At 38.9% G+C, this 10,640-nt stretch overlaps 1 protein-coding gene across 1 annotated transcript; it reads right to left on the bottom strand.

Moving 5' to 3' along the window:
* Positions 1–280: 280 nt before the first annotated feature.
* Positions 281–9,362, bottom strand: rgs9a (regulator of G protein signaling 9a; the record flags this gene model as incomplete). The annotated part of the gene is made up of 17 exons (XM_080044798.1): positions 281–434; positions 529–611; positions 1,108–1,246; positions 1,517–1,604; positions 2,139–2,254; positions 2,553–2,666; positions 2,829–2,890; positions 3,109–3,138; positions 3,811–3,873; positions 4,014–4,095; positions 4,579–4,655; positions 5,167–5,225; positions 5,660–5,711; positions 5,948–6,054; positions 6,183–6,233; positions 7,723–7,815; positions 9,290–9,362. 17 exons carry the CDS (start codon positions 9,360–9,362, stop codon positions 281–283), a joined length of 1,443 nt encoding a protein of 480 aa, XP_079900924.1.
* Positions 9,363–10,640: the final 1,278 nt, after the last annotated feature.

Raw genomic sequence — 10,640 nt, 5'->3', positions numbered from 1 at the left:
CATTATAATTTCAGCCAAATACTGTATGTTTCTCTTCACTTCTCAATGTGACCCCCAAGTCCTACATTAATCTGTTGCCTATATCTAGCAAACATGTACACTCTGCAGTTGAGAATTATTTGAAATGTACTTTGACTTGAGTTCTGGGGTTGTTGAGCGCTTTGTCCACCAATGTTTATTCACATGTATAATACCCACTAATAGACAGGTTCCTCTGTGTGGTGGGACATGCCATGTAGAACGTTTCACACACACTTCCACTGTGTGTGTGTGTGTGTATCTACTTCCGGTCTATTTTGCTCATCATGGCCTTGACGTCGACGGGCTTGTTGGCGATGGCGACCTTGGCCTTCTCGTCCTCCTCTTGCTGCCAGAGGATCATGGGATGGATCCCTGGGCTTCTGCTGGCTGCGTTTTGATCCAGCTGGGCTTGGCTACCGTGGAGACACAAACAAGGCAACTTTGGCAACAGGCAGTAATACAGTAAATATATGTGAACATTGAGATCAGATCATTTTAGCCACCAACCTGAAGTTATGAGGCTCAGGATTCAGTGCCTTCTTCTGGCTGTCTTTGTACACCGGTGACTTGAGGTAACGGAAGAAAGTGTCCTGTAAAGCAATGAAAAGCACATGGAGACTCTGAATTTACTTTTCAATTTCGCTTCTTTATCCAAATAAAATCATTTATAATTATTGGCATTTTGTGTCCCTTCCCACATGTGTCATGGCCTTGGAACTGAGTCTCGGTTCCAATCCCTGTACATTCTGCTATTTAGTATGGTAAAAAAAAAAAGATTTAGGATGTCACAATTCTTATGGTCCGATTTACCATGCTAAAAAAATTCCTGGATGCCTACTACAGCAGGCTGAGATTTTTAGTGATGAAATCAGCATGGTATTTGGGTGATTCTGACCCCCAATCCAGTGCGCACCTGAACTGACGTCACATCGACGGAGCCTCCGTATAAAAACTAACAGGGGATGTGATGGATATATAAGCAAGAGGCAAGTTCAAAACGCAATGTAATGATGAAATAAATAAGTAAAAGTATGTCCCAATGATTAAAAAGGTTGTTTTGCCTGTTTTAACATGACATGGACTGACCTTCTTCATGAGCAGAAAGACGTGTGTCTGAGCGGCCTCCAGCACGTAGCGGTGAGGATGATCCAGACCCTTCACTGTCAGACCCATCGTCCTGCCGTCAATGTTGATCCAACGGGGCGCACCGGGCTTTAGGAAGGTACTATACACACAGACACACACATGCAAGCAAGCACACACACACAGATACACACACACACACACGGGGAAGAGGAAGTCGTAAATCATTCCCTGGAGAAATCAGACCTGTGCAAATGCATGTATAATAACTATAACACTTATATAATTGTTTTCGCTGATGGTCTCGTTTGCAGTTCCAGGTCATTTATGATCATCATGGGGAGAAATAAGACATTTAATTAACATTTAAAAGGTCCTCGTAGTGGTCGGTGGTTGGATGTATTTCTCTTACTTGAAGATGGTCCCCGCTTTTTCTGACATGGAAGATGCAGTGCCCAACTTGAGTTCCTCAGCTGCCTCCCAAAAGGCCAAGTTTTCCCCTGTTACACACACACACACACACACACACACACACACACACACACACACACACACACACACACACACACACACACACACACACACACACACACACACACACACACACACACACACAAATAATATAATTGCATTTGGACCAACTTATTTATTTTTGTTGTTGAAAAGAGCAACAACCAATCCAGAAACACTCACCCAATCACTCACTCACTCACCCACTCTCACACACACACACACACACACACACACACACACACACACACACACACACACACACACACACACACACACACACACACACACACACACACACACACACACACACACACAAATAATATAATTGCATTTGGACCAATTTATTTATTTTTGTTGTTGAAAAGAGCAACAACCAATCCAGAAATTTGATCACTCACTCACACACACATATACACACACATATATACACACACACACACACACACACACACACACACACACACACACACACACACACACACACACACACACACACACACACCCACACACATGTGTCTTACCGCTGAACTCCTTCTTGAGGAAGACCTTGAAGTCGTCTCTTCCTCTCAGGTCACTCAGCAGCTCAAACAGGCTGAAGGACCAGCGCTCTACTCGCATCTTAGTGGCAACTTCCACGCTGGAGACAAACAGTGTATCCACATTTAAACGTTTACAGACATTAACATACATACAGTTTGGAATATACTGTAGCTATGTGATTCATGTACTATCCAAACCCATCTTTATGCATTTGTATTAGTGCCATAACACTTTAAACAACCATTTACTACTAAAATTAAAAACAAATCCAGGCTGATTCGCACTGAAGTTACGAAACCCCCCAAAAAATGTTATTGGGGACAGCCATAGAACATTATTGCAGACAGCCCTACATAGAAGCCAGACAGTCATAGTAACAGTGCACCAGGCCTCACCTTCTCATGTTGAGGGTCCAGTAGGAGTCGTTGTCAGTTTGCCAGGGGTTGCTAGGGGGACAGGTAGTGAGAAACGGGTCGTGGTTCTTGTAGGTCGTGACGTACTTGACCAGTCTACAGAAAACAATGAACTATTATGAGACAAACTGGAATCCAGGCAACACTCTGCCACTGTTTACACACTGCTTCAAACTGGGTGGTGTAGTGATGAGGTTAGTTGCATTTAAAAAAAAATGATTTGAGCTCCAGAAAGATAAGAAAGCAGAGAAAACTTACGCTCCAATAGACACACTGGATTTCACCTTTGAGCTCATGATGGCTTGTTTGTAGAAGATGTTCTAGGAATAAAAAATACATACATCAATAACATACTGTATTAAATAAATATAAATAATAATAATCATAAAGGAAAGGACATGAAATAATCCACTTCCACATCTTCACAAAGGTGCCTTTCAATGAGGTATGTTCACTGTTGATGTTTTTAGACTCAACACAGTTTATAAGTGTGTGTGTGTACCTTTAAATATAAAAGTTATTAAATAATATGACTTACCATGCGTCTGTACTGGTCAAAGGTAACTTTCTGAGAGACAAGAGGAAGCAAACAAAAGTGTGTTACCATGGGAACTGTGAGTTCCTCAGGTCATTGTAAAACACACAATGTATATACTGTAGGTGCATTTATCTAACAGAGGACTGACCACAGACAAACACACTATCCATGGTGTCACAACTAAAGAAACCTTATTTGAAAATTACTATTATTGAAGCACAGAGAGGTGTACAATTACAACAAAAACAGTCCCTCCAGGGAGATACTTTTTCAATTTGTAAGCTTTTCTACTACAGTACATAACCGATTTATTTTGAAAGTATTGCAGGAAAAAATAAAACAATTCACAAATCTTGTAGTGATCTCAAATAACGTAGTGTCTGGTTGATTTGACATTACTTATGAAACACTGGGACATGACTATTGCCTGGAGAGACTGAATAAAGACTACACCAAACACAAGTTATTTAACATACAGTTTACATGACGTGAAAACCTGGGTTAACTATTTAAACTATATCACACTTAAGTCACGTCTTCATCAGTGAAAGGAGATCTGTTTGAAAAGAGAAAGAGACAGGACAACTAGTTAAGTATGCACCAAAGAAGAAGATGACTAAGTATCCAGGATAATATACAGTGGGTGTGCTGCATACCTGCACAGTGTGTATGTGTGTGTGTGTGTGTGTACTGACCTGTTACCTCATCTGAATACGTGTCAATAAGACGCTCTGGACCCAGTTCCATAGCACTGTGGGTACGAAGCTGGACACATACAGGACAGGTTCATGAGACACACACAGAATCAGTTGTATATAGAATAATACATATTATACAACAGACACACACATACATGCAAACACACACACACACACACACACACACACACACACACACACACTGACCGGTGGCCTGTTCAGTATCCAGTAAGCCCTCTCCTGGCAGTCAAACACCACACGGTCGGGCTTCTTCCTCTCCTTATTAGCCCTAACACATAAACACACACAAAATAGAATAGGAATCGGAAATCATTTACCATCAACTGAAACCTAATTCATTAACGTGCTCAGTTTGAAAGGTGGTGAACTTAAAAAGGTTCTCCGAGGAACTTTCACTTAATTCTTGCACCCTCTTTGGACAAAAGCGGTAGTGTTTTTAGTACACCAGCTGTAGTTCCTGGGTGAGCGTATACCCATGACAAAGGCATTAAGAAAAACTATATAAAAATGGCATTCTTTGCACTGATGGTCTCATTTGCTGTTACATGTAATTAATGATCCTCAGAGGAAAAAAATTAGACTGTTTCAGAAATATTTAAAAGTTCCTCACAGCACCTTTTAATTATACTGATCTCCGTAGTGTAGGTTTTCAGAAATGTCTAACTTCTCCAACGTATTATATGCTTATTATAGATACACAGCCCATAGAGTATATTTTTTTTACATATATTGGCTAAAGGGTTTCACCTACTTGTACTGCTCGCTGGCTTGCATCACTATGAAGTCCCACTTGTGATTGAGCCAGTCATGGAGGTGGTTGTAGTGGACCTGTTTAAAACACAAACACAAACAGGAGCAGCAAAGTTTGATATATCCCTCCGCATATGTTTATGGAGAAAACAGATTAAACATTAAAGGTACAGTATGTAGCTTTGGGAGTGTTAGAGAAGTGAACATTTTCTAAGGTCTATTTTCATAACTGAATAGACAACCTTTTGTGATGGGAAAATGTGATCTCTGTAACACTGTATGAAGTTAGAAAGCTTCCTGAAAAGTTACTATTTCACTGTTATTGTTTACAGCAACAGGGCCCACAGTTTGGTTGACAATCATATTCTAGTCTTATGATTGGTTCAAGGTGCCTCCAAAGTAATTCCATTTTGATTTATGATGACAGAATTATTCAAAACTAAGAATCACTTGTAGATAAAATATGTTTTGTAAGCTTACCGCAAACTCTACAAATGTAAACAAAACTGCATAGTGCACCTTTAACATTATATTGAATGAGAGCAGCACATACACATACAGACAGTAATTGTAACAGTAGAACACCCACCTGTTCATAGGGTTCTAGCATTCCTTTCTTACGGATGTTCCTCTTTGCCAGGTAAATGGCTACGGTCAGAGCAGAACAAGATCATTACTAATCACTCACGCAATGTTATCGTAAACAGTACAAAGTGGACACGTCATCATGGGCAGTTTTAACCACATATCTGTTTTATTGTTGAGTGTGTTAGCTTAGCTTCAACTAGCCTCGATCTTTTGAACTTGAAAAATACACCTTCATTATTACTTCATATTTAAGCAATATCACATGAGATGGAGCATGTTGTCGCTCTATATCAGCGCTGCTGTGATTCGGTCGTAGGTACGATGGTCTCGTTTGCTGTTACATGTAATTTATGATCATCAGTTTTTCTTAAAAAATGTAGGGGGCAGGTTTCATCCTAAAAGACAAACAGTGCAGCTCCTGATTTCTCCTGTTACCCCATTATACTATATTATATATATTTCTATATTATATATTACTAACATGTTGTACCCACCATAGTCACTGTCCTCTGCAACATATTTCTGTGAAGGCCAGAAGTATGGGGTCTGAAAAGGTTTTAGATTAGGAAAGACATTATTAGCCTATCACATTGATCCAAACTAAAGGCAGAAGGTAAAGCAAGGCAAGTGTATTTCTATAGCACAATTCAGACACAAGGCCATTCAAAGTGCTTTACCAGGGTGTAGAATACATCAAGATTAGACATTAGAAATGGCATTTAAGAGATAGTCAGAAAATACATCAAGATAAAACCTTAAACAAAGCGAGGGTTTAGTTTTACCTGGAAGCGGTAGAGGGTGTCGTCGTTGCACATGACCAGCTTCCTGTGGTTCTGAAGGGGGTAGATGTATCCATAGGCAACCAGCATGGTGCCAAAGACATGGGCCTCTGGAACACACATAGTGAAGAGGTAATGATAAACAACTGCTAGATATATAAGACATGGCTTCCTCTGAACAACAATGACGTGTGGAGATTTCTAACCAAGTCTTTGCTTTTTGATTTGAGTGTTGTACCTTCTGCAGTGCACTTCATCTTGGTGACAACCCACGCAATGACATCTTTACCTGTGAGGAGACACGCACGCACGCACACGCACAGTTAATAAGAAGAACATACAACCAGGTTTTTACCACTAAATGTCCTTTTCAATAGGTGCACAATTCAGGTCTTTAAAGATTCAAAACCATATTGAATACGCCCTCAACTGCTGTTCCTCAAACTATTTCTAATTAACAATTTTCTGTCATCTAAACTGATGCCTATGTTATCTATATATATAAAGCATCAATTTGTATGAGTCTGCAGTGTGCCAAGAACAATTATAGACATGCTAACAATGACAATACTGATATGCAAATTAGTATCAAACACAACTGAGGCTGATGGAAAGCTTTTGGTCATCAACCCAAACAATAAGCCCCCAACTATTGAGATTTATAGTCTGAGCACAATGATTGTCTGAACCAAGTTTTATAGCAACCCATCAAATAACCGGCATGTATGCATGCTGAGAGTTGACCTTTCCCTCCCTGGTCTTAAACCAGATTAGAAAGCCACTTTGGCACCGTTCAGATCTCATCCAATTGTGGGATCCTGATTTAGCCTTAGGAGCTTAAAGGAGCAAGGCAGTGCCTTTGCTAAGCAAGTGCTTGTAAAGGTGCAGTTTCAGGGAAGGGGGGGATTTGTTTACATTTTCAAAGCCTGCAGTTATCTTACGAAATGTATTTTCTCTACATGTATTTTTAAATATTGAATAATTCAATACATACATACATAGTGTATATCATAAATCAAAACAAAACTATTATGAGCAACCTGGAACCAAACGTAAGACTAGAATATGTTTGTAAACCAAACTGTGTGCCCTGCTGCTGTAAACAACAACAGTGAAACAGTTACTTTTCAGGAAGCTTTCTAACTTCATACAGTGTTTGTTGATTCAGATATGAGAATACAACTTAGAAATATCTCACTTGTCTGAACCACCCAGAGTTACATAGTGCACCTTAAATGATGTATTATGTATATTAAAAAAGTATGGTTACTAATGTCAATACAATGTATTCCATTCATGCTCAAACAGTTAATGTCAGCTTATTTATTTTTATTCTAGGAACTTTTTTTTTTTTTTTTTTTTTTTTGTAACCTTTATTTATACAGGTAAATCCCATTGAGACCGAAGACTCTTTTTCAAGGGAGACCTGTTCCCATTCCCACGTTACCATTCACACACACATTCATACACCGATAGCAGGCTAACTATCGAACATTCACACGAGGCAAGGTGGGTGAAGTGTCTTGCCCAAGGACACAACAACCATGACACAAGTGGCAGGGTGGGGATCGAACCTCCAACCCTTTGATCATCAGCCGACCCGCTCTACTACCTGAGCCACAGTCGCCCTAACTGAAAACAGCTACCTCTGGTCTATACCCGATAGCATGCAGATTACATGGAGAATATAATATGTAAGATATGAACGTGTGTGTGTGTGTGTGTGTGTGTGTGTGTGTGTGTGTGTGTGTGTGTGTGTGTGTGTGTGTGTGTCTCACCAGTAATGACATGTGGGATGGAAGTGACTTTGAGTTTCTGCTCTGAGCCCTTGACACCACTTTTTGGGTCTTGCATCTCCACCACAAGTTCCTCTACCTGAAAGCAGAAGGATTCATTCATATGAACCATACAATACTAATAGGACATTCAGACTAACTGTAACATATACAGTCACATCACATATCCATGTACCGTTCAGGAAAAGAGAAGGACCAGCCATTTTAAACACCGGAAAAGTCAGATTGTTTGAACAGCTTCTTTGCTAAACAAATAAACTAGTTCAGTTTCACAACATAAAGGAAAGTCTTTTAAAATAAACTATTTGTAGAAATTCACATTTTCCAGTTGTTGTCCAGTGTGTGTGTGTGTGTGTGTGTGTGTGTGTGTGTGTGTGTGTGTGTGTGTGTGTGTGTGTGTGTTCACTTGTCATGACAGTGTTTTTTCCAAAGCATCTCTTGACTTAGCCAATCCTGTACCCTGTCTCTCGCAAGCTGTAGACACTCAATAGTTACACAGTGAGCTCCTGTTAGCTTGAGCAACAACAATGCCAAAGTTTTTCATAAAGTTTTTGAGTACACACAGTAAACTTTTACTATTTTGTCCTTTGCCTTGATGTGTTAGTTGTTTTGGAGTTAACATCTTCATTTAAAGGAATAGTTCAACATTTTTCAATGTCTATCTTTTGGCCTCACTCTCCGGCTCAAGAAAATGTAACAGAAAACGTTCCTGTAACTGTGCGCGCATTTTTGATTTAGAAATGTGCGAAGGTCTCTCATCCAGGTTAGCTTATAGCTCAAACACTGGTAGTCAAGGGGAGCTCATCAAAAGATAAACTTTACAACATCACTAAACGCTCCTGTGTGCTTGTTAGTTTATTTACCACGTTATGGTGCGCTCTATATTTATGTCATTTAAAAACTAAATACATACTAGAAGGGAACCAGGAAGTGCATGTGACGTTCATGTATGTATTTGATTCTAAAATGATATAATAATGACTTCCCCTTTTAAAAATATAGAGCAATTTTTAACGTGGTGAATGAACATGCGGCAACAAGCTAAAAATAAAATGTTATGAACTTTTCCTTTAACATCTTGATTTAAGAAGCGGGTCAGGTCAGGTGATCTATTTTAAAATCTACAATATAATTTGACTGCAACAACGCCGGGCGGCAGAGCAGCAAAGCCTCTTAGCTTTAAAGTGGAATTACAGATGATCTTTAACGAGCCCTTTGCCTTTTCTGGTGGCAAACAAATCGTGTAAATGTAATATAAAAAAAAACTATGTTCTAAATGAGATCTCTAGAATAACAACAAGAAAAAGGAAAAACTAAATATATTTCTTTTAATTCTGAGCAGGGTAAAATAATTAGCCTGTGGTCTCTATTTTTTTTTTGCAATTGTCAGTTCAATCCAGATATTTTAAATTTAGTTTGAACACTGATTATACAGGTATGTAATGTTTTCAATTGTCCATCTTTTTTTTTATTCATTCAAGGGTACTATCTTACAAATAAAATATCAGTAGTTTATGTGGATTGAAATAATAATACTACTGATATCCACTAACCTTTTTGATGCAGTGTATATGCGGCCGTAAATGTTGCACCCGGTCCGGGCGAGCTGATCTGATCCTCATATTTGCAGAGGATTGAAGATCAAATCAGATGTAAAAAAAAAATGGTGTGTAAAATTCCAATTATGTGTATGGTTTCTGACAGAAGTGTTTTTGCTAGCAGTCCAGAACATACTCCCCCCCCTGTGTGGAGAGCGTTAAACAGGGTAGGATGGATGGACTTATCCACCAATCAGCTTTGGTTGGAAAGAGCCTCTGCTTTCATCCAACAGTGACAAAGAACAGCCTGTCTGTGTCTATCTTAAAATAGCTTTTGTCAAAGAGAGAGAGAGTCATGGACAATGCAGTGTCAGAACTGTAACGCTCCCCCCTCCTTTTCTTTTATGTATATATCTATGTATATAACTTTTTCTTCTTCATTTATATATATCTTTAATTGATTTTTATTTTATTTATTTTTTAATTATTTACAAAAAAGTGTAGGATGCTGTAAATGTAAACAATAACAGTAAGATGATAACCTATTTTTGCTCCTACAATAAAGTTTATAAAAGAAGAGCTGTTGTGCTTAGTTTAAGTCGCTACATATGAAGACTGGACTTTATAACCACATCACCAAAGACCTTAGGGGTTGGTTTAAATGAATAATCAATCCTTATTTTACATTTGAAGGTGCTAGAACAAAACATACAAGACAAGCATCAAGTGAATCATTTAAAGGTGCTACGGGGAACTTTTTAATATTTCTGAAACAAGTCTAATTTTTCCTCTGATGATCATAAATAACATGTAACACAAACGAGACCATCAGTGCAACAAATGCTATTTTTATATAGTTTTTCTTAATGCCTTTTGTCATGGGTACGCTCACCCAGGAACTACGGCTGGCTTAGTAAAAACACTACACCACTTTTGTACAGATGGGGTGAAAGAATTAACACAAACTATAAGTCCCTCAGAGCATCTTTTTAAAGGATGAAATGTCATGACTAAGTTTACTTATACTGCATCCCTTGTAAATTTACCCAAAATAACGTTTTACTGTTTATCAGCTTTCAAAGCTCCCATATTATGCACTTTGCTGTCAATTTTATATGGTCTAATGGCGCTTTTCCACCGCAACTCCGGAGTCAAGTAGCAAAGCAGAAATTACGAGCAGTTGTTGCACTATTAACTGAACCAACCGCCAAAAACACGGATGAGAAGTGTTTAAGAAAATACTCCCCTTGTATCTGTTTGCTAAAAGAAGTAGAATAATATTGCTACGGGCCGTTAAAAGGGAGGGTTTGTGTCCTGATGTGTGACTGCCACACAGCTGTAGGGATGCGTCACGTACATCCC

The sequence above is a fragment of the Ammodytes marinus genome, assembly GCF_949987685.1.
Source record: "Ammodytes marinus genome assembly, chromosome: 16".
Lineage (NCBI taxonomy): Eukaryota > Metazoa > Chordata > Actinopteri > Uranoscopiformes > Ammodytidae > Ammodytes > Ammodytes marinus.
Note: the sequence above shows the minus strand (reverse complement) of the source record. Positions and strands in the feature narration are given on the sequence as shown.